This window comes from Arabidopsis thaliana, chromosome 2 (assembly GCF_000001735.4).
Source record: "Arabidopsis thaliana chromosome 2, partial sequence".
In the NCBI taxonomy this organism is placed as follows: domain Eukaryota; kingdom Viridiplantae; phylum Streptophyta; class Magnoliopsida; order Brassicales; family Brassicaceae; genus Arabidopsis; species Arabidopsis thaliana.
The window spans coordinates 10,788,534-10,810,165 of record NC_003071.7 but is presented as its reverse complement, the minus strand read 5'-3'; the positions used below and the strand labels follow the sequence as shown (position 1 = coordinate 10,810,165).

At 35.1% G+C, this 21,632-nt stretch overlaps 7 protein-coding genes across 13 annotated transcripts; 2 read left to right on the top strand and 5 right to left on the bottom strand.

Annotated features, from left to right (window-relative positions):
* Positions 1-220: 220 nt before the first annotated feature.
* Positions 221-3,486, bottom strand: AT2G25370 (RING/U-box superfamily protein; the record flags this gene model as incomplete). Of its 2 annotated transcripts, none has more annotated exons than NM_001202671.1 (5): positions 221-558; positions 671-841; positions 927-1,660; positions 2,357-2,686; positions 3,248-3,486. In NM_001202671.1, the coding sequence occupies 5 exons, from the start codon at positions 3,464-3,466 to the stop codon at positions 372-374; spliced, it is 1,641 nt and encodes a 546-aa protein (NP_001189600.1). The 2 variants fall into 2 exon arrangements, with proteins under 2 accessions (NP_001189600.1, NP_180109.2); NM_128095.2 differs by having other exon boundaries at positions 372-558; positions 2,276-2,776; positions 3,248-3,466.
* Positions 3,487-4,404: 918 nt separating this feature from the next.
* On the bottom strand, positions 4,405-5,917 carry AT2G25360 (RING/U-box superfamily protein; the record flags this gene model as incomplete). Its single annotated transcript, NM_128094.1, has 4 exons — positions 4,405-4,541; positions 4,683-4,852; positions 4,937-5,661; positions 5,828-5,917. 4 exons carry the CDS (start codon positions 5,915-5,917, stop codon positions 4,405-4,407), a joined length of 1,122 nt encoding a protein of 373 aa, NP_180108.1.
* A 526-nt stretch (positions 5,918-6,443) lies between these two features.
* On the bottom strand, positions 6,444-9,075 carry AT2G25355 (PNAS-3-like protein). Of its 2 annotated transcripts, none has more exons than NM_128093.3 (9): positions 8,725-9,075; positions 8,558-8,632; positions 8,230-8,316; positions 7,977-8,033; positions 7,540-7,632; positions 7,156-7,228; positions 6,961-7,036; positions 6,781-6,871; positions 6,444-6,697 (listed from the first exon to the last, which is right to left on the bottom strand). In NM_128093.3, exons 1-9 carry the CDS (start codon positions 8,773-8,775, stop codon positions 6,575-6,577), a joined length of 726 nt encoding a protein of 241 aa, NP_565592.1. In that variant the 5' UTR covers positions 8,776-9,075; the 3' UTR covers positions 6,444-6,574. The 2 variants fall into 2 exon arrangements, with proteins under 2 accessions (NP_565592.1, NP_001077958.1); NM_001084489.1 differs by having other exon boundaries at positions 8,558-8,625; positions 8,725-8,888.
* Positions 9,076-9,107: 32 nt separating this feature from the next.
* Positions 9,108-12,813, bottom strand: AT2G25350 (Phox (PX) domain-containing protein). 5 transcript variants are annotated; one of them, NM_128092.2, is made up of 10 exons: positions 12,478-12,813; positions 12,196-12,306; positions 11,960-12,058; positions 11,756-11,842; positions 11,468-11,576; positions 10,578-11,338; positions 10,296-10,460; positions 9,933-10,175; positions 9,624-9,809; positions 9,116-9,490 (listed from the first exon to the last, which is right to left on the bottom strand). In NM_128092.2, the coding sequence occupies exons 1-10, from the start codon at positions 12,565-12,567 to the stop codon at positions 9,410-9,412; spliced, it is 1,932 nt and encodes a 643-aa protein (NP_565591.1). In that variant the 5' UTR covers positions 12,568-12,813; the 3' UTR covers positions 9,116-9,409. The 5 variants fall into 5 exon arrangements, with proteins under 5 accessions (NP_001325045.1, NP_001325044.1, NP_001325043.1 ...); NM_001335992.1 differs by having other exon boundaries at positions 9,108-9,490; positions 9,933-10,460; positions 12,478-12,784; NM_001335991.1 differs by having other exon boundaries at positions 9,108-9,490; positions 9,624-10,175; positions 12,478-12,784.
* Positions 12,814-14,015: 1,202 nt separating this feature from the next.
* Positions 14,016-15,102, bottom strand: LCR14 (low-molecular-weight cysteine-rich 14). The gene is made up of 2 exons (NM_001036336.2): positions 14,971-15,102; positions 14,016-14,305 (listed from the first exon to the last, which is right to left on the bottom strand). Exons 1-2 carry the CDS (start codon positions 15,029-15,031, stop codon positions 14,127-14,129), a joined length of 240 nt encoding a protein of 79 aa, NP_001031413.1. The 5' UTR covers positions 15,032-15,102; the 3' UTR covers positions 14,016-14,126.
* Positions 15,103-16,333: 1,231 nt separating this feature from the next.
* VAMP712 (vesicle-associated membrane protein 712) lies at positions 16,334-17,502 on the top strand (the record flags this gene model as incomplete). The annotated part of the gene is made up of 4 exons (NM_128091.1): positions 16,334-16,550; positions 16,864-17,054; positions 17,149-17,312; positions 17,415-17,502. 4 exons carry the CDS (start codon positions 16,334-16,336, stop codon positions 17,500-17,502), a joined length of 660 nt encoding a protein of 219 aa, NP_180106.1.
* Positions 17,503-18,834: 1,332 nt separating this feature from the next.
* On the top strand, positions 18,835-21,220 carry AT2G25330 (TRAF-like family protein; the record flags this gene model as incomplete). Its single annotated transcript, NM_128090.1, has 4 exons — positions 18,835-20,044; positions 20,159-20,925; positions 21,016-21,103; positions 21,204-21,220. The coding sequence occupies 4 exons, from the start codon at positions 18,835-18,837 to the stop codon at positions 21,218-21,220; spliced, it is 2,082 nt and encodes a 693-aa protein (NP_180105.1).
* Positions 21,221-21,632: the final 412 nt, after the last annotated feature.

Here is a 21,632-nt window from a genome sequence, read left to right as displayed (position 1 = left end):
TAATCTTTTTTTTTATTTCGTAGGATAATTTCTATAATGTTATAGTTCCCTTTTCTGTATTTTCTTTTCGGGAAAATCTACATTATTGAATATTGATTTCAAATCGGAAAATAACAGAATACAAATGACAAATGTTAATTAAAATCTAGAAAAGACAATTTACTTATGTATATGTATATTAATAATTTTTTAAACAATTACGAGAATTAAGAAAAACATAAAAAAAATTTTGTAATTATTGCAATGTTAAGAAAAAAAATAATGTCCTTAAAATTCTCAAAGATCATAAAGAAGAAAATGCAAAAGAAAAAGATGGAATGCATGTGTTCCCAACTTCCAATACTAAATCTATGTGTTGATCCAAACAGAAATTAAAGAGAATAATAATCTCTGAAAAAGCCTTCATCAAAGCCTCCTTTATCGCCAGTTAAACCGCCATAATTGTTGTAGTCGTCCCAAATGTAATCATCTCCATCAGCATTCCTTTCTTCACTGAAAAACTGCTCAGGAGAAGGATACTTGTATACCACATCCTGATCATCCCTCGGCGCATCGTAGCTGCAAGAACCATATAATAAAATAAAGTCAATCACAACAATGCAGTGAGAGTTTAAGAATCAAAGTAGTAAAACAAAAGGGCAAAGCATCACTGTGCGGTTTGGTGATCCACAAAATCTTCAAAATCATTCCAACGACCACCATCTTCATCATAATAGCACTCGCACATATCCTCTTCACAATCATGTTCTGAGTCGTCATCATCGCTATCTTCATCATCATAATCACCTTGTCCCGTTTCTGCCATTCAATCCCACATTCATAGCAAAACTCATAACCACATCTACACAATGCAAGCACAAAGAAAACATTACAAAATGAAAATATTCATATGATGTAGCAAAATCGAGTTAAATAAATATATATACCTGCAAGTCATGTGGTTACAGCCATGAGAAAGTTCAATCATATGCCTACATTTGACACATTGACGCCACATTTTGTCGTTTGCGAGAGACTTGAGCTTCAAGTCATCAACTAGAGGGTCAGGGTGAAGTTTCTTGTAATCATCATACGATAAATCAGTATGCGATGGTACTTTGCAATCAATGCAGAATAGTCCACAACATTTGACACATGTCCTAACATTGGATAAGTCGGCTTCACTGGATAGTTCGGTTTTGGACATCAGCATCGAGCAGTTTGGATATGGGCAATATATTCTCTCCGCAGCGGGAATGGAGTCTTCTTTCATCTTTTGTTTCCACATCTCAATAAGCTTTAGTGTCAACACTTTACTACATCTTTCAAGGGTGAGCTTAAACTTGCATCCATATTCAAGGCATGTGGGCTCAGTTCCGCTACGCAGCTTCACTTTCACATGTTGTTTCACACAAGGAAAGCAATGACGGTGAAGGCATTTCTCGGTAACGAACATGTGCTCTACATCGGTTTCTTCAAAAAATATGCCACAAGTCTCTCCTTGTTCTGCGTTCACATCAACGCTGTTTCTGCCTATGGCTTCTCTTGCAAGTCTAAAAGCAAACTTAACATCGTTCCGTGCAACCAAAACAGCGTCAATACAGGCCATTTTTTCTAAAATGCCTTGAACTTCTTCCACAAGATGGTCAATCTTCTTTTTAGACTTCCCTCTACCAATTATCTGCAATGAAAATCAGATATATTCTCCTTAGACTAAGACAATATATCATCACCGTCAAAGTCGTAATCATCATTACTCTTCTAAGATTCTACAATAATTACTAGTTTTGATTTGAAAAAAAGCTCAAGTTACTAGTTGTTAAGTGGTTTTTGGTTTTTATTTCATTGAAAATATATTTTCTCACCCTTCAAGATATTAAAAAAATTAGAATTTCCAACGATTTTGGAAAACTAGTATTTTATTTTGAATGGTTTCTCCATGTTTCAAAGAATACTAAAAACCATGATTTTCAGGTTTTTGTGGAAAACTATTTTTTTCACAAGATTTGTTTCATCTCTGAATTTTTTAACTTTTATTTTTATTTTTATAATCTATAGCAAAAAACGAAGACCAAAATCTAAAACTAAAAACAAATTAAAATCATCATCGTTTCAATTATATGTGACATTTATCTTTGGAGTGCAACTTAAATACGCACTACGAAATTCAGTTACTCATAAAAAGAAGAAAAAAATATTGTAACATGCAAAATAAATCAATAGTCCACACACTATTATAGTCTCATGATTCCAAAATAACTAACCCAAAGCAGTAACAAAGAAGAGAACCACTTACAGATTGGTAAATCCAATCGTCATCACAATAAATCACGACATTTCTCATCCCCAAATCGAAGGATTCACTTAATCCACGAACCAGTGCCATGATCTCTACTCCTCTACGACTAATCTCAATGTCTCTAAGTGATTCTTTAATCTCATGCAACAAATTATCCTTCTCATCGCAAATCGCAACCCCAAATCCAGCCTTCACTGCCTTTTCTACATCGTCCGCAACCGCCTCATAATTCACCAAACCCTTGAAACACAATCTGTAGACAACATTGTCCATAAATTTTGCCGCTGGAGAAGAACCCTCGCCTTTAGAGTTTGGAATATCTCCGGTTATAATAGAATTTAGGCCCTGTTCGTTTGCTTGTCGCTGGCGACTGAAACCAGCGACAACGACCAAAAGTTGTTCGTTTGCCTGTCGCTGGTTCAGCGACCAAAAATAGCGATAATCGCCAGCGATCAGCGACCGCAATTTTTGGTCGCTGAAATTTTTAGCGATCAGTCGCTGGTTTTAGCGATTAGTCGATACTTTTGATCGCTGGATCCAGCGACATGCAAACGAACAACTTAGCGATCAAAAAATATAAATTAAAGAATAAATAAAAATAATTAAATTAAACAGAATTAAATTAAATTAAACTTAAATAAATATCATATATGCATCATTTGGAGTTAGATTTGTTTTAAAGAAATTATTATATAAACAAATTTATAATATTTTTATCTGCGATATCACGAAGGGTTTGAGTTTTAATTCTTATTAAATTAAGTTAAAATAAATTAAATTCAAATAACATAAATTAATTATAGTCAAATTAAATTTGATAAAACTAAAATAAATAAATATATTAATTTATTTTTCTCATGGTGTAGGATATATATAATTTACATTTTGATTTTAAAATATAAATTAGCACCAAAATAATTAATTTTAAAAAAAAATATAGCGACTATTTATAACGACAGTCAAACGAACAACACAGCGACAATTATTAGCGATTGTCGCTGTAATTGGTCGCTGAGTCCAGCGACAGACAAACGAACAATGTATGTTGTCGCTGGTTGCTGTCGCTGGTTGCTGTCGCTGGTTGCTGTCGCTGGTCGCTGGTCGCTGTCGCTGGATCCAGCGACAGGGAAATGAACAGGGCCTTAATCGCCGTTTTTGGTATCTCAACTCTTGATCGTGTCTCTCCATTACTATTTAGGTTTTTAGTAATTTTTCTCTGGAAAATCTGAAGACTAATGTATATAGAGGAAGAAAGCGAGAGGGACTACTAAAGCGTGCTTGAGAAGTTGCCAAATAAATTTTGTTATAAACGCACCGTAATATCTGTAAGCGTTTTTGGTTTGGTATCGATTGATTTTCTATAAATGTTTAAATTCCCATTAATATGCATTTATGATACGTTTAACGAACTGTTAGACGAATCATTAAGTAAGGAATATACCTAACGAAAAAATCTACGGACCCTAATCATGCTTTTGGAACCTTCCCATGAAAAAACTTATTGGCTCTCTTATTCACTTCTTTTTAAATAGCCAATCAAAATTTAACAATATATGTAATATTATATTTTGAAATAAATCAAAATTCAAATTAGAAAATAAAATAAATTAAGGAAACATAATATGTATATTTAAAATTGATTATATTTCGGTTTGGGCTTATAAATTAGTATTATGGTTTAGATTTTACAATTAAACAAAACCATTTGTTAGTTTTAGTTTATAAAAGAGTGTTTATTGTTTATGATTTAAAAGGAGGTGAAGAATTGTTCTCTTCCCATCTTTTAATTTTAGCTTTGTCGATCATGTGTTAATTCCCATTTGTAATTTACTTCTTCTTTGTTTTGTTTTCTAAATTACACAGAAATTTGAGTTTGATGAAATAAAAAAGAGCTACCGTGCGCTAGTGCTTTTTCCATCATCTAAATTACACTGAGAAAAAGGTTGAAATAAAAAACTAACAATGAAAGAAACCCCAAAGGTGTTACTACCTACTAGAAACCCCAAAGGCCTATAGTGTCTCAAAATTCTTAAAAATATCAGATGGAATGTATTTCAAAACAAACTAATGTCTTTGATGATCCAAGCAGAAATTAAAGAGAATAATAATCCCTGAAAAAGTTCTCATCAAAGCCTCCAGAAAACAGTTAAACCGCCATAATTGTTGTAGTCGTCCCAATTGTCATCATTTCCATCAGCATTCTCTTCTTCACTGAAAAACTGCTCAGTATTCCACATCCTGATCATCTCTCGGCGCGTCATAGCTTCAAGAACCATATAACAAAGTCAAATACAACAATACAGTGCAAGTTTAAGAAACAAAGGAGTAAATAAGAAAGTTAACATCATTTTTGGATTTGCCATTTGCTGATCAATATATTCTTCATAGCTAGGCCAACGACGACCTTCTTCATCAGAATAGTAATTACATGTATCTACTTCAAAATCATATTCCGGTTCATTATAATCATAATCATCATAATAACCATGTCCCGTTAGTAGGCAACCAGAAGAGCAAGTCTTTTGGTCATTCTTCCATTCAACCTCACATTGGTAACAAAACTGATATCCACATCTACACAATGAATGCACAAAGTTTAACATTACGAAATGAAAGTACTCGAATGATGTAGAATAATCGAGTTAAATAAATATATACCTGCAAGTCATGTGGTTGCAGGCATGAGAAAGTTCGATCATGTGCCTACACATTTTACACTGACGCCATTTTTTGTCCTTTGCTAGAGACTTTAGCTTCAACTCATCAACTAGAGGGTCATGGTGAAGTTTTTTGTACTCAGCACACGACAAATCAGAATGTGATGGTACTTTGCAATCAATGCAGAAGAGTCCACAACATTTGACACAAGAACGGTCATTGGATAGGTCGGATTCACTAGAAAGCTCGGTTTTGGACATTAGCATTGAGCAGTTTGGATATGGGCAATAGATTCTCTCTGCAGCGGGAATCGAGTCCTCTTTCATCTTTTGTTTCCACATCTCAATCAGCTCTAATGTCAAAACCTTGCTACAGCTTTCAAGGGTGAGCTTAAACTTGCATCCATCATCAAGGCATGTGGGCACAGTTCCGCTTAGGAGCTTCACTTCCACATACTGTTTCACACAAGGAAAGCAATGACGGTGAACGCATTTTTCCGTGGTAAAGAACATGCGCTCGCCCTCGGTTTCTTCAAAACAAATGCTACATATCTCTGCCTTCACATCGTCCCTTGAAACTATGGCTTCTCTTGCAAGTTTAAAAGCAAAATTAACATCGTTAAGGGCAATCAAATCAGCGTCAGTATAGGTCATCTCTTCTAGAAGAAGTTGAAATTCGTCCACAAGATGGACAACCTTCTTCTTAATCTTCCCTCGACCAACAATCTGTAATGTAAATCAGAATTCACTCTCATTAAAACCAAGACATTATATCATCATTCCAAAGAATTCAAAGTATATTCTAACATGCAAAATCACCAATCTGGCCTCTAACTATTTCCACACTTCAAGAACTAAACTAAAGCAATAACAAAGAAGAGAAAACACTTACATATTGGTAAAGCAGTTGGTCATCGCAATAAACCACGACTTGTCTGATCCCCAAATCGAAGGATTCTCTTAACCCACGAATCAGTGCCATGCTCTCTACTTCTATGCAGCTAATCTTAGTGTCGCTTAGTGATTCTTTAATCTCATACAACAAATTCTCCTTCTCATCGCAAATCGCAACTCTAATCCAGACTTCACGGTCTTTTCCTTACCTTCCACCACCAAACCCTTGGTGTACAATCTGTAGACGACATTGTCTGAAAACTTCTTCACAGCAGAGTCGGATAGGACGACTGTAGAACAACCCTCGCCTTTAGGGTTTGGGAAATCTCCGGTTATGGTAGAATCTAGTCGCCGTTTTTAGTAACTCAAGTCTTGATCGCGTCTCTCCATGTCGTTTTGGTTTCAAGTAGGAAAATCTGAAGACTTATATATAAGAGAGAAGTTGTCAAATAAATTCTTATTAATTGCTTTGCTATGAAGGCACCGTAATGTTTGTAACTGTTATTGTATTGGTATCGATTGATTTTTCAATTAATATTGCCAAACCCTAGTTCCTCTAATCCATCTCCCAAAACTTATCAATTTATCGTTAGACGAATCATGTTGTTTCTTTTAAATTTTAATCTTGGTTTGTTTTTATCTCAAAGAGAAACATATGAGTGTAGTCTACATACTAAAAAAAGAGATGCGAATTAAAACGTTTCTTTTATAAAGTAGTGATACTGTTAAGCATACAACACACTTTTCAGTCTGAAATTTTCTCCAGCAATTTCTCTACCATGATTCTCTGTTGTGTCCCGCTTAAAGTTTCAGAATTCATCAACGCATTGGCGACGATAATCACTATACGAGGAGCAGCCGCATGCACCTGAAACCAGACAGAAGATATTAACCATGCGATTTCCAGTTGCATTGTTTGGATTCTTAAGAAGCAATCACTGTTTTTCTTACCCAACATCTCCCATTTAAGCCAAACGCAGTCTCAAACGAGAGTTTCTTTCCAAGAGCTTCAAGGACCGGGCAAGTTGGTGAACTCAACAACCTAATAAGAACAAAGTGTAAGAGTGAGAAAAAGTCGAGAAGAGGCCACTTCATCTAGAAGAAAAATAAAGGAATAAGAGTGAAACTCACATTCTAGATAAACCAGTTGAAGTTTCAAACATGAAACCATCTTTTAAGGGACCAAATCCTGCAGCCTTTCCACTTTCTATTACATTGTCCAACAATTCTAGTCAGCAATTGCTTAGTCTAAACAATTAATGCGGAGAAACAAGGAAATGATTTAACTTTTTAAACTTTGTGAGAAAAAAGAATGGATGGACTAACCGTCTACACATGACAGCTCCGGGTTCATTCCTGTGTTTGTCTTCACAACCCGAGTATAAAGCAGAGTGCTTACCTGTATCAACAAATTGTCACAACTCCCAAAAACACGTGATCACTATGTTATCACTTAATACAGCGAATCCACTTGAAATAGAGTTGATGAGCTCAACTCCAGACGAAGTAAAAGTGCCTATTATGCTCATAAACAAACCAATGAAGTACTGGATCCTTTCAATATCACACACAAGCCATTGTAATTTCCAGGGAAATTCTCAATACACTGTAATGGCAATACTAACATCTCAAACAACTGAATGCAGTTACCAGCTAGAGACTATTTTGATGATGGTTCAGATTGAAGAAGTATATTCAGAAGGTACTTGCCTCAAACTTGGGATAATTTCTTCTGTTTGCTCCTTCAAATGCAAGCACAGGCAAAAGAGCCAATTGTGGTCCTTTAATGTCTATCCAATAGTTCTGCAATGAAACATGTGTCAAAACGATTTTCAAAATATTATGATCTACTTTGTTACATGCAACATGACTTTGGCTGAGAACTCTAGGGGCAACACTCTAAATAAAGGCTTATGCCGTTTTCTTTATCCATGATCTCAAGTATTTATTAACATATACATGTAACTAACAAACAAGCTGAGCAATGATAGAAGTTGGATAATGATAGAGCACAACCGAAATCAATATTCTTTATACATGATTTTTGCATTAAATGAACTGTATACAGAGAAAAAATGCTTGATTCAGAGGGTCCAAGGGAAAAGGATCTCTAACAAAAATTTAAGGATCGTCTTTAGAGTACTTACTTCTCCTTTACAATCTACCACAATGCCAAGAACATGATCCTCAGGACGAGGTACATACTGCAAAAAAAACATAATAACAGAGTCAAAATCGAGTAACATGGAGTAATTCTTCAAACTAGAGAGCAAAACCACCACTTTTTCGACAAGTTAAGCGCAGATGAACAATCGAATAACTAGTAGAGCTAGGAGATATCAGGAAAAAGGTACCAATTTATTGCAAAATACAACCAGCAAGAAACTAATTAGTTCTCACCCTTTTATGAGAACTTTCCACCCAATACTTATTTGGCTTAGAGTACCTCAACTTCCCAGCTCTCATAACAGATATCACCTCATTATCCTGAAAAAACCTCAAAATCATATGTCAATCTTCTAGCCTTGCAAGCCCAACAAAAAGCAAACTGTAGATTCCAAATTAAGTTTATTCCTCAAATGCCAATGCAAGATCCAAAATTCAACATAACTTGTTTAATAATGAGCAAAACATTCATTAATTCATTCATACACTCAACACAACAAATTTCAAACTCCAAAAAAATGATCGAAGATTTGGAACAAGTGATTTTGAGAAAGTTAAAAACCTGACGGAGACCACTGCCGAGTTTGATTGTTTGGTTAGTCATGTTTGATAAATCGAGAACAACATCACCTGGAACCTGAAACCCATCTCACAAAACTTAATCTTTCAATGTAATCCCAATCTAAAACGATAATCAAAGAAGCAGAGGTTTTAGTAGAAAATACGCACAACAGTCTGATCAATGAGGCTTGTCGGCGAGGTAGAAACTTCAGTACCCATCTTTCTTATTTCTTCGCTAACAACACCAATTGATTTATCCAATGAAGGGAGACAGAGCAAAAGCAGAACTGAGAGGTAGAGAGAAAGAAGAACCCTAAAAAACACTAAAACCCTAAAGTTTTTTGCTTTGGTGATGTTGAAGACGATCGGAAATTAAAAACTCCGAACCAAGTAATTTACTATAATGGTTATGAGTGGTTTATTTCGGTTTAGTAGATCCATATGATTTGGTCAACTAAAAAGTCTCCTTCGTCCTTCCTTTTTTTTTGGGACAAAATGACACTTCTTTCACTGATTTTCAACGACTGCTCTGTGGACCATGAGTGATGGATGGTAGTTGTTTTTGGTGAACAAGAAACAATGACACTGATGGTTTCGAATTTTACAATGGATTAGGTGATCTGATGTAGACATGTGTGTGCATATACATCAATTAATTACATAAAGAAGAATCTGACTCGCATATTCAAAATAAGGGATTTACGTCACTAACCAACTTTCTGCTCTACTTTTCTCTGTACATGGTATATCTATTCTATAAGCTCTTCACCTTCTGCGTTTTTCGTTTTCCTCTTTCACAGAGCTCTTAACCTGCATTGCGGAATTCAAATGTTTTCTCAATTTGATATTCTCCTCAGTCCTCATACATATCTGCCATTATCTTCCTCAGCTCATCCTCAGAAGCAGTCTCATCAAACCCTAACAGCAGTTGCGCCTGAAAATATGCCACTTTCAAATTTAAAACGAGGAATCCAGCTTGGCGATTTTGAGCCATGGTTATCGAATGTAAACATTTGAATACGATTTTTCTTGCTACAGATATTAAAGGAGATGCACCAATAGCTTACCTCAATCTGATCTTGCAAGGCATTTGATACTTCAGATAAGTCTTCTCTGTTGTTACTGGACTCATCCATTGACAAGTTTGTGTTGTTCACTTTAAGCCTGTCGTGGAGAATTTCACAGTCACTATACAGCCTTCTTCTTGCTTCTAGCGTGTTCTCGACTATTATCCTTTCCTGTTGGAGGAGTTTCTGAAAAAATTAAACATGTTTCAGTATGTTTTGATGTTCTTTCTGTAGGATCATATACATTTACCACAAGCGGATGATGCAAGCAATAATATAATGCTTTTTATTTACAAGCTTAAGATTTACCTCAGTGTCAGACTTCTCTGTCAGCGATCGAGTCAGTTCCTTTTCCATTTCCATATGTGAACGTCTCAGGGATTTGACCTCTCTGACAAGCACTTTTATGTCTGCCTTTGATTTTGCCTCCAGTTCAACATACCGTCTAGAAAGATCTTCCAGTTGCTGTTTTGTGGCATCCATTTCTTGTAACAGCTCATGGCTCTCAGAGATTGTTGAGTTTCCTGACGTCTTAGAATCTGAACTCCCATCCTGTATTAGTTTGCAGGTGTCAGTAAGTTACTTTGCTAGATATAAATTACTCGCTCGATGTGAACTTGCTTAATTGTGGAAAGAATGTGATTGAGATGGAACTATTTCAAATTTCAATACCTCTTTTGACTTTAACTTCAGTTCCATCTCAAAAGTTTTTTGCCTGAGTTCTTCCATATCCCACTGCATCTTGGTAACACTCTGTCTCTCGGTCATCAAAGCTTGCTCCAAATTCTCTTTGTTTCTCTGTTTAGTAGTTTCAAGTTCCACTTCCAGATCATCAACCTGAACAGGAAAACCAAGATTACATATATGACATTCGCATGAAGAGTAAAGGAAGAAGCGCAGATTTCATTACCAACAAACTTGAAAACAGATGTACTATTATTTTCAATCATGTACCTTTCTGTTCAGATATTCCTTCACCGCTGTCTCTTGATTTAGTCTCGCTATAAGATCCTCCATGTCTGTTTTTGAATTGAGAAGTCTCTCATTCATAGTTAATAGAATCCTATTTAATTTACTATGCATTTTCAGCGGGAGAACTATTCGTCCATTACCCGGTATCTCCAGGTTACCAACAGATATATCATGATTAACATCCAGCTGGCTATGTACAATGGAGCTCAAGATACTAGAGGTTGATGTCTCACCGGCTAGTAACGAAACCCCGTCAGCGCTCTCAAGAGAAAGCTTTCGATCATGCATCACTGAGTGACTAGTTTCTGATTCAGAGCGACACCGTAAGTCGTTGTTTGCTCGAAATACACCTTTAGAAGCTTTTCCATTGTACGAATTCGTCTCTGTGATATCATTGGCATATCCTAAATGGACTCTGTGCTTAGGAAAATCTTCTAGCTGCTCGATAATAGTTTGACTCATACTCAGTCCCTCGTCAATGTTGGACATGCTAAACTTTACAAGCTTCTCTGTTGGATTTGTCAGATCTTCATCCAAAGTTAGATCTCCAGTATCAGTTTCAGAAACATCATCCTGACCTAAACTTGCTGATCCGAGCTCAGATGTTTCATAAGCAGTATCGCTGCCATAGTCAGATGAGAGCAAAGAACTGCCACCAGAATTTGGGTGAACTAGAGACGACAAGCTTGTGCTATTTCCATCATCATTGGAATCGGAAGCATTCTGATCTACAACTTGGCATGCTGGAACAAAAAAAAATTCAACTTTAAATTATAGTGAAAGACTAAGCACATTTACTTAAACATAGATTAACTAACTGCCTTTAAGAATCTTTATCAAACGGTAACTGTAATACTATAATGGGCTCATACCAGACCTAGCAGTAGCTTCTAGTTCGAGGAAGGATGCAACTACAACACTTCTTGCCAATTCTATATCAGATAACAACTTCGTCATCCAATCCTCCAGAGAGCACCTTCTCTGCAACAACACCACATCTTTAAAATGAGTGTAATATAATTCTTGAGTACAGTACTTTACATATACTTCTACATGAAACCTGCGTCAAAATGTTCTTGATTGAGGAACCACAAAAGCAGGAAAGCGTGAAAGAGAGAAAATTTGAAAAGAACAACATAGCTCCACAAGAGAATGCATACCTCTTCTAACATATCTCTACTTTTGACACGCAAAAATCCTTTAGGAGGAGCTGATGGAAAACTTTTCCTAGGAAATGCTCTTTTGAGCTGTAAATCATATGCCATAAAACACATTGCAGTTAACTTGTTTGAATCACACTGACCAAAAACAACTACAAATCATGTTGAATATCATTGAGTTGAGAAAGATTGAGAGAATCTTACATCAGCTAAAAGCTTTACAAAATCATTAAATCTCCTCAGAATTCCTCGCATTGTGCTAACACCTTCTGGAGATTGCACACTTACCTGAACCCTGTAAAACTGTACCTCAAGAATGTCACATATATCGAGCAAGAGTTCCTTGGAATAGTTCACGAAAATACACAACTTCGATAAGAACAACAACTAGCTATAGAAAAATCTACACTGTGTAGAGAGAGAGATCGAAACTTATTTACCACTATAGGATCTGAATTTTTCGATTTTGAAAGAAGTGTCCACGATGGTATAGTGACACAATAACTCCATCCAGTTCGAAAATCATGAGGCCAAATTGTATCTCTACCATTCTGCACAAAACTTCAAACTTAGTAGTCCCTTAAAACTCTTGCCTCTTCATATAGCAAAATCATTCACACATCAAATTGTGGTAGCTAAACCATAACAGAGCATGAAGCTAACAAAGAATCTCTCAGAAAGAGAAAATCGTAAGTTGTCGTGAATTGCAGAAACTCACTCACCCAATTACGCGGTGGAGGGCTCCAATCCATTCCCAGTGGAAGTGGCGATGCTCCATCGTGTCTATGTTTCGGTGGACTCCGTCTTTGCATGATCTCACCAAATCTGATCGTCCGATCACATACAAATCGGAGACGGGATCGAGTTTCCGATTCACCGATCCAAAAAAACAAACTACGGGAATAGAGATGGGAAATGCTTAAGTTTAATTTTTAGTTACAGATTTTTATTCCCTAGCTATGAGCAGTAAAAATTCTCCAATTTGTTGTTTACACTACGTAAAAACTTTAGACTCATTTTGAGTTTTTTCCTATCACGATTAATTCAGTGCCAGCCTTGAGAAATATATAAATAGCCCAATACAATAAAAACTCTATAAATTAATACTTGATAAATTAATAAACACGATAAATTAATAAATTTTGCCGGTCCCAAGTCGGGCTTATATAAAAATTAACCAAAATCGATAAGATAATAAAATAATAGTTTTTTTGAAATCCGTCTGTAAAATTATAGTCTCAATAATATTATAAATTAATAATCATAGATCTTAAGTATATATTTTAAGACTAATTTTTATATGAAATTTTTGTTCAAGCTACAATTACAACTCTGTTTATTATACAACTGGTATGATCTCTGTTGTATTCATATAATTAACTATTTGCGTATTTGATCTGTCATAGTTGATTTTGTAAAATCTTTTATTTGAGAAATCATTGCTATGATTTGAGTAAAGAGAAATTGGATTAAGCTTCATGTTTACGTTTACATTCACGTTAATATCGTAGATATATAGACACAATATCTTGCCGAAAAATAAATTAAAGAAGTCAAAGAAAAATAAAAACCTAACATAATTATATATGCAAACAACAAAGCAATAGAAAATTAAACTAAGAAACATTTTAAAAAGAATATAATATTGTATTTTATGTAAATACTTCTATAAATTAATATCACTATAAATTAATAAAATTTCATGGTCCCAACATTATTAATTTATAGAGTTTCTACTGTACAAAACAATTTTTTATAATGGATTTTCTAGATAAAATTTAAAATTTGATCAAATTTTAAAAAGTGGAGCCTATTTTTAGTCAAATAGATAAACTTAAAAAATTGAGACTTAATCTGAAAATTTAGAATGTGGGATCTATTTTCGCAATAACAAATCGTTTTGACGCCTAATTTTGTTATTAAAACATTTAAAAATTTTGGAAACCCAATATACCTATGCTTTTTGGGTATTGGGCCGGACCTGCAAGTATGTAGTCTTCCTCGATTTATTCTAGCCGGTAGTGATAGCACATGTATTAATATGGATGAGTTAAGGGTCTTTTTTGCATAAAATCTTTAAATTTATTGTTGCATGTACTAATCACAATGGCTACTACGAGAGGAGGAGGATGTAGTTCTAGAAGTGAAAGATTTTTCTCTCTTAGAAATGTTGAAAACTTAAGCAATCGAATCCAAAACAATCAGAGATAACAGTTGCAATGGATGATGTCGTGGAAAATGAAGGAGACGTAGTTTAGGTTCAAAACCTAGTATATATAGATGATGTATTACTATATTTAAATCTATATTGTAACATGATAACAATAATAATGGTGAGTATGGTTTGAGATTTATTGTAAATAAATAGTTATTAAGGACAATCGTAACCACATAAACAAATAATTCGTCCCTTGGATGATTTAATGCATCTACCATGTCCTTTTGGATTTTTCTTTAAGCACATGGAACGACACTCATCGTGAACACAATTGTTTTCTTTTAGAGTCGCCCAACATCTTTTTTGGTCAACACTCATATTTCCCACCACTCCTGTCATATGTTTAAAACATAATATGTTAGTCTCTATATAAAAAAATACTATTTTATTTATTTTTTCAAGAAAATATATATTTATGTGGATATTAAAATTATAATTAAGCGATTTAAAACATCAATTAAGCATTTTTTGATTCAATATTTTTTTTCTTAAAAAGCATGCAGTTGTAACTGAATTTTATAATTATATGGAGATAAAGTATATAACATCAATAGTTATAAAACAGAAAAAAACTGTATTTTGAAACATTTATATATATGCAGCGCGGAAAGAGAAGAATTGGTGATGAAAAAACTAGAATCAATAGAAGTATGTTTAATCAATTCATGTCACAATAGTTCTGTATAATGTGTTAAGCGTTAAGACCATAGAACTTTACGGAATCAGGAAATTCTGAAAATAATAATTATTGGGATCCGTTTGTTAGGGATAGCTATGGTATGTATTAAGACATAGAAAAAGCTAAACTTGATACTATGGCAATCTATATTGTACAAAGAGGATTTGACACAAATTTGTATAGCATAGGTGAGTTGATAATAATATATTAAATTCAATATGCTATTTAAACTTTTTTGGTCAACTAGTTTTTATAAAGTAAAATTTCTACAACGATTATGGGTGATATAATAAAACAATTATAAATGTAAATACATACCTAACACAAGAACGGTGAAGATAATCAAAATGACGAACGAGGGTTGAAAGTATTTCTTCATCGTCGATAATAGAAATGAATTGGTAGTGCTTTAAAAATGTAAAATAGATAATTAAACCTACTGTAGGCATGTAGCAGCTATATATATAATAACGTAGATGTATCTCCTATTTAAGCGTATCTAATATAGTAATATTAAGCTATGTACCACCACAAATTCCGAAGTAGAAGGATTTCATTTTAACTACAAATTCCAGTTTTTATGTTTGTTTTATTTTTTGCTTATGTGACATGTGTAAGCCATAGACTCGCACATTTTTCTGCTTTACCATAAGATTACCATGACTTCCCAATTTAAATATAAATGATGAAAATTCAAGAAAGACCTAATCACATTGATCCTTATTTTTCTTGTCAATTCATTTGGTAAATCTGTTTATATATAGACATCTCCTACTTGATTCTGTTTTTTAGATCTCATGTTCCTAATCCAATGCTAGACTCGGTTCTATTGTCTTTGTGCAAGACAGTTGGTCAGCATGAGTAGCAGGGCTGATCCGATATATCTAAATGCCAAGCCACTAGCTAAAAAAATCATGCCTCTTTATTAAAATAAAAAAAATTCGTAGAAACACAAATAAGATTAATATAAAATTCATAATAAACTATATAAAAAAAAAACAGAGACTAATTTCATATCCAACAAGACAACAATCTAACTATCTAAGACATGAATTATTATTATATGCCCTTGATCCTTCGATCCAATATAAGCAAAAGAAATCACATGTCCTTTACGGCCTTTACCAAATTAATGTCGATTATCAGATTTATTTCTCTATTAAAAGTACTTACCGTATGGTCATGGGTGGAGGCTAGCATTTCGAAAACCTTGCAGTGTTTCTTTGAGTTTCCAGAGTTATTGATAATTAAAAAGTCGATATAGTTACTACTTGCAAGATATCATGCATGGTCTCTTCTGTTGGTTTACTAGTTTGTAATTTTCTTATGTATATTCTTCTATATACCAAATAGGCAAAAATATATCTACAGTTCTTTGAAAGTAATCTCATCATCATCATGAAATGAAAAAAACAAAATAATTCTAATCATGATGACTGATTTCAAACATTATACAATGTAGTGATACGACAAATAGAAATTAGTACTAGTACATATTTTAATAGTATGTCAACAAAAGTCTCAACCTCGTGGCTCTACCTCCATGAAGACTCGTGGCAAAGATAGAGAAAGAGGTCATATGTGTTGCAGACATATGAAAATGAATTCTCTTTATTATCTCTCTGATTCATTTGGTTAGTTCGATTCTTCACAGTTAACCATTTATTTAGTATTTCTTCCGATGTCGATATTATACGCGTTGGTGGCGCGTGGAACGGTGGTTCTTGCGGAGTTAAGCACTACGTCCACGAACGCTAGCACGATCGCGAAGCAGATCCTTGAGAAGATCCCTGGTAACGGCGACAGCCACGTGTCATACTCTCAGGATCGTTACGTCTTCCACGTAAAACGTACTGATGGCCTCACCGTTCTTTGTATGGCTGATGAAGACGCCGGAAGTAAGTCTTTTGAGCTTTTAGTCTGTTACTATGATAACACTAATACTCAATATTTTGTTCCTTATTTTGGTTAATGATCAATAAATTAATCATTACTTAGTTTAGAAGACAGAGACCAGATTCTTGAAATTTGAGGTTTTATGAATTTGGTGTTTATGATGAGTAACAACCTTTGAGAACAGAGACAATGAAATAAGAAGAGTCTTTAAAATGTTCCCAAAGTTGTGAAGTAGTAGAGATTGAGATTCTTTTTTCTTTCTTTCTTTAGTTTGTTGTTATGTGTTAATGTACTTGTTTTGAGTGTTATTTTCAGGGAGGATTCCATTTTCGTTTCTAGAGGATATTCATCAGAGGTTTGTTCGGACTTATGGCCGCGCAATTCATTCGGCACAAGCTTATGCTATGAATGATGAGTTCTCAAGAGTTCTTAACCAACAAATTGAGTATTACTCTAATGATCCTAATGCCGATACGATAAGTCGAATTAAGGGTGAAATGAATCAGGTTTTGTGTTTCTCCATAATTTGAAACATATATAGTGCAATGGTTATGTTTTGCTGGCTTCAACGGATTCTCTGTTTTGTATGGTTATGAATAGGTGAGGGATGTTATGATAGAGAACATTGACAACATTCTTGATAGAGGTGAACGTCTTGAGCTTCTTGTCGATAAAACCGCGAACATGCAAGGGAATACCTTCCGATTCAGAAAGCAAACACGTCGTTTCAACAACACGGTGTGGTGGAGAAATTGCAAGCTCACGTATGTTTTCATCAACCGTAATTCCTTACCATGTTTGCACCTTAAGCATGACTTCAAATGGTTTAATCTTTTCGATGCATTCTCGTGTAACGTCTCTTGTAGGCTACTCTTAATACTAGTGTTGTTGGTGATCATATACATCGGTGTGGCCTTTGCTTGCCATGGACCAACTCTACCCTCTTGCGTTTAATTAAGTGAGTGAATCTGTCATATGCGCGCAATTTCGCTGCGATCATGGATTTCTTTGTATGTATTGGCGCAGCTTAGATCCTCTGTTTCTAGCTAGCTGTATGACTATGACTGAGATAAGTTTTATTTGTATAAAGCATACATGGAAGTGAAAACGCATTTCTTTCACAAGTGTTTGAAGTCTTGTTATAACCATATATTTGAACTTTGGCATGTGTGTAAGGTCATACAAGGGTTGATTGATTCTTTAGAAATGGCTAATGGGAGCATTTTGCACACGTCTGACATTGATAAGAAAATCCACTATACCGTTTTATAACACTTTAACCGCTTTAATTCGGTTCTGAGACCAGACCATGCGGGCATGGCCTATGTGGTGGCGACACAAAGAAAATGGATTTGGAAAGGGGGTGGTCTTCCGCATCAACGATAAAAGGTGACCTAGGCGCATCACATTTTCATCAGACGCATAACCGTTCACACCCATTTGCGTAAGCCATAGACTATGGCCCATAGTTGGTGATGAGAAGCGTACATCCTAAGGAATGAGTATGATAACATCGTTATCCAAACTAGAGTCACACACAAATATGTTAATGACGTGTTATAACTTATAAGAAGCTAGCGCACCGAACGTGGTGTACACGTAGTTTCTGCCATAAACCAACATATGGACAGTTTCGATATACCAATACAATTTGGGTGATTCGGACCCAATAATATTGTTTCCTTATGAATATGATTTTTAATGCCTTTGAAATTATTATTTTATCTAAGCGAGCATAGAAGGATCTAGAAGATCATAAGATAATTAAAGAATATATATTCTAATCAATCTTATGATGTTCTACATCGTACTATACGATCACTCGATCTTTATTGTAAACCATTAACCCTAATATCGGGCATATCCACACACTGCCTGTCCGACGTTTATTAAGATCCTACGGAAGATTTTTTTTTCCACCTTTCCAAAATGCTATTTGAATTCATATATAATACCAGATTATTATTATTTTTGCCTTACCAAAAAAAATATACCAACATCTTTTGTTCAAAAAAACGAAAAAATAGAAGTTCAAAAAAAAATTGCAAAAGAGAAGAGAAGAGTTGATAATTATTTGGAGGAGAAGAGAGTTAACTATAACAAACTTTCAAAAAATAAAACAAAACATTTTAAATAGCCCTTTTTCAGAAAAACAAAAATATATTTTAATTAATATTGAAGTCAAAACCAAAAACTTAAACCTAAGCCCTAGATAAAATAGTAGTACTGTTGGATGTTATAAAAAAAACTGCCACAGAAATGAAGAAGCAGATCTCGTCGGAGGCAATGTTGTCGTCTTCTTCATCAGCCGCAGACCAATCTCACCCCTCCATTTCATCGGAGAAGCCTCTCTCCTCATCTAGAGATGAAAGCGGAGGTGCACAAGAGATCGTAGCCGTCGATCGTCCAGGAGAGTACACGGCGTTGTGTAGATGGACGGTTGAGAGCTTCACACGTGTCAAAGCTAAGGCACTGTGGAGCAAGTACTTCGATGTAGGAGGATACGATTGTCGTCTCTTGGTTTATCCTAGAGGTGATTCTCAGGCTCTTCCTGGCTCCATCAGCATCTACCTTCAGATCATTGACCCTCGTGGAACCAGTTCATCTCTGTGGGACTGTTTCGCTAGCTACCAACTCTCTATCATCAACCATGTCGATGATTCTCTCACAATCCGTAAGAATTCTTGGCATAGATTCTCTAATAAGAAGAGATCTCATGGATGGTGCGATTTCACTTTAAACTCTAGTGTTTTGGATCCTAAGATGGGGTTTTTGTTTAACAATGATTCCTTGCTTATCACGGCTGATATTATGATTCTCAATGAGTCTGTGAGCTTTAGTATTGATAATAACAATGAGTCCGTAGTTGGATCAATGACTGATGTGTTGAGTGGAACTTTCACTTGGACGGTTGAAAATTTTAGCATGTTTAAGGAAATGATAAAGACACAGAAGATAACGAGTCCTGTTTTCGTAGCTGGGGAGTGTTTTTTGAGGATTGGTGTTTACCAGAGTGTGGTTAATGCGCAAGAGTACTTCTCCATGTGTTTGGACAGTACAGATACCGAAAAGAGTGTTTTATCGGACAAGAGCAGTTGGTGTTTATTTAGCATGTCAGCTTTGAATCAGAAGCATGGTTGCACTAACATGAATAAAGAGTCTTATGGGAGGTTTGCTGCTGATAATAAGAGTGGGGACAATACAGGATTGGGATGGAACGATTACATGAAGATGTCTGACTTTGTGAACCCGGACGCGGGGTATTTACTCGATGACAAGGCTGTCTTTAGCACCTCATTTGATGTTATCAAAGAGTTCAGTAGCTTTACTAAGAATGGGACTGGAAATGGATACATGGGAAAGTTCAGTTGGAGAATTGAAAATTTCACAAGCTTAGTTGATCTTCTTGAGAAGAGGAAGATAACCGGTCTTTACATCAAAAGTAAGAGGTTTCAAATTGGGAACCGGGATTGTCGACTTATTGTTTATCCCCGAGGTATGTAAGTTCACACTAGATTTCTCATTGCATCTTATGTTATGCTGTTTTATATGGTAGAGACTATAATGTCGGTTTTATATTGTTGTTGTACCTTACTCTTGATGGTCTCAGGGCAGTCGCAGCCACCAAGCCATCTTTCTATATTTCTTGAAGTGACAGATTCACGAAGCTCTAGTAGTGATTGGAGTTGTTTTGTTAGCCACCGACTATCAGTTGTGAACCAGAGATCAGAGGAGAAGTCGGTGACAAAGGAATCTCAGAATCGATTCTCGAAAGCCGAAAAAGATTGGGGTTGGCGTGAGTTTGTGACACTTACTAGTTTGTTTGATCAGGACTCTGGATTTCTTGTTCAAGACTCTGTTGTATTCTCCGTTGAGGTTCTTATGTTGAAAGAAACATCTCTAACAAAAGACTACACGGAGGCAGAATCTGCTAGTTCAGTTTCACAAATTGATAAAACCGTGAAAAGTTCATTTACTTGGAAAGTGGAGAATTTCTTGGCCTTCAAGGGAATAATGGAAAAACGAAAGATATTTAGCAAATTCTTTCAAGCTGGTGGATGTGAACTTCGGATTGGTGTATATGAGTCCTTTGACACCATATGCATATATTTAGAGAGTGGTCAATCTGCGGGTAACGATGTGGATAATAATTTATGGGTTAAGTACAAGATGGGTATTCTGAACCAAAAGAATCCGGCCAAAAGTGTGTGGAAGGAGTCATCTCTATGTACCAAGACATGGAATAATTCTGTTCTACTGTTTATGAAGGTGTCTGATATGTTAGAGGCTGATGCTGGGTTTCTTGTGCGTGACACTCTTGTGTTTGTGTGTGAAATATTGGATTGTTGTCCTTGGTTTGAGTTTTCAGACCTAGAGGTTAGTTCATACTTTATTTCTTTCTTAAACATTGTAATTATGTTACTAAACATTACATTATGGAACTATTGTTTTGGCCTTTATTTTTAGGTCTTGGCTTCAGATGATGTTCAAGATGCCTTGACCACGAATCCTGATGAAGTTATTGGTTCTGAGAAAAGTGAGGAAGACACATTCCGTAAGTGATTTCGTGTCTCTATCAGTTTCTCGTCTTTGTTGCGATTAGAGATATAGTTTGCTAATCTTGGCTAATTAACCTAAGAATTTTCCTCATGCAGGTCAGGTCAGTCCGTGAGAGGCTTAAAAGTCTAGGTGCTGATATTGCCGAAAATGAGACTTAGGACATCAACGGTGACTTCGTTCGTGGGTCTTTGATTTAGGCCATTTTGTTTAGATTTTGAATAAGGCTTGGTTTTATATTCTACTTTTTGGAGACTAGTGTGTTTAAGTTTTAAGGCTTAATGTTGGTTGAAAATAAAAAAGAAGCTTAAAGTTTAGAATTGACATTTAAAAGATTTATTAATTTATCCAATTTAGTTAAAACCATGATTTACAAAATTGTTTATTACAATTCCTTACCTTTATAACAACAATACATCCATAATCAATTAAAAAAAAAACAAATTAGGAAAATGAAGCTTCATCAAATAGTGATTTTCTACTTTTTCTATGGGGTCGGAGATAGATTGTGAAATAAAAACACATAT

Bases quoted from the DNA above. Each gene is read 5' to 3' on its own strand.
- AT2G25355 (NM_128093.3), bottom strand. From the start codon at position 8,775: ATGGGTACTGAAGTTTCTACCTCGCCGACAAGCCTCATTGATCAGACT. The intron at 8,034-8,229 runs GTGAGAACTAAT...TTTTTTTTGCAG, and splicing joins TGGAAAGTTCTCATAAAAGG to TATGTACCTCGTCCTGAGGA. The intron at 7,037-7,155 runs GTTAGTCCATCC...ACAATGTAATAG, and splicing joins GGAGCTGTCATGTGTAGACG to AAAGTGGAAAGGCTGCAGGA.
- AT2G25350 (NM_001335990.1), bottom strand. From the start codon at position 12,567: ATGCAAAGACGGAGTCCACCGAAACATAGACACGATGGAGCATCGCCA. The intron at 11,577-11,755 runs GTATGCATTCTC...GTGTTGTTGCAG, and splicing joins GTAGAGATATGTTAGAAGAG to AGAAGGTGCTCTCTGGAGGA. The intron at 10,176-10,295 runs GTATTGAAATTT...AAACTAATACAG, and splicing joins TGAAGTTAAAGTCAAAAGAG to GATGGGAGTTCAGATTCTAA.
- LCR14 (NM_001036336.2), bottom strand. From the start codon at position 15,031: ATGAAGAAATACTTTCAACCCTCGTTCGTCATTTTGATTATCTTCACC. The intron at 14,306-14,970 runs GTATGTATTTAC...AACATATGACAG, and splicing joins CTTCACCGTTCTTGTGTTAG to GAGTGGTGGGAAATATGAGT.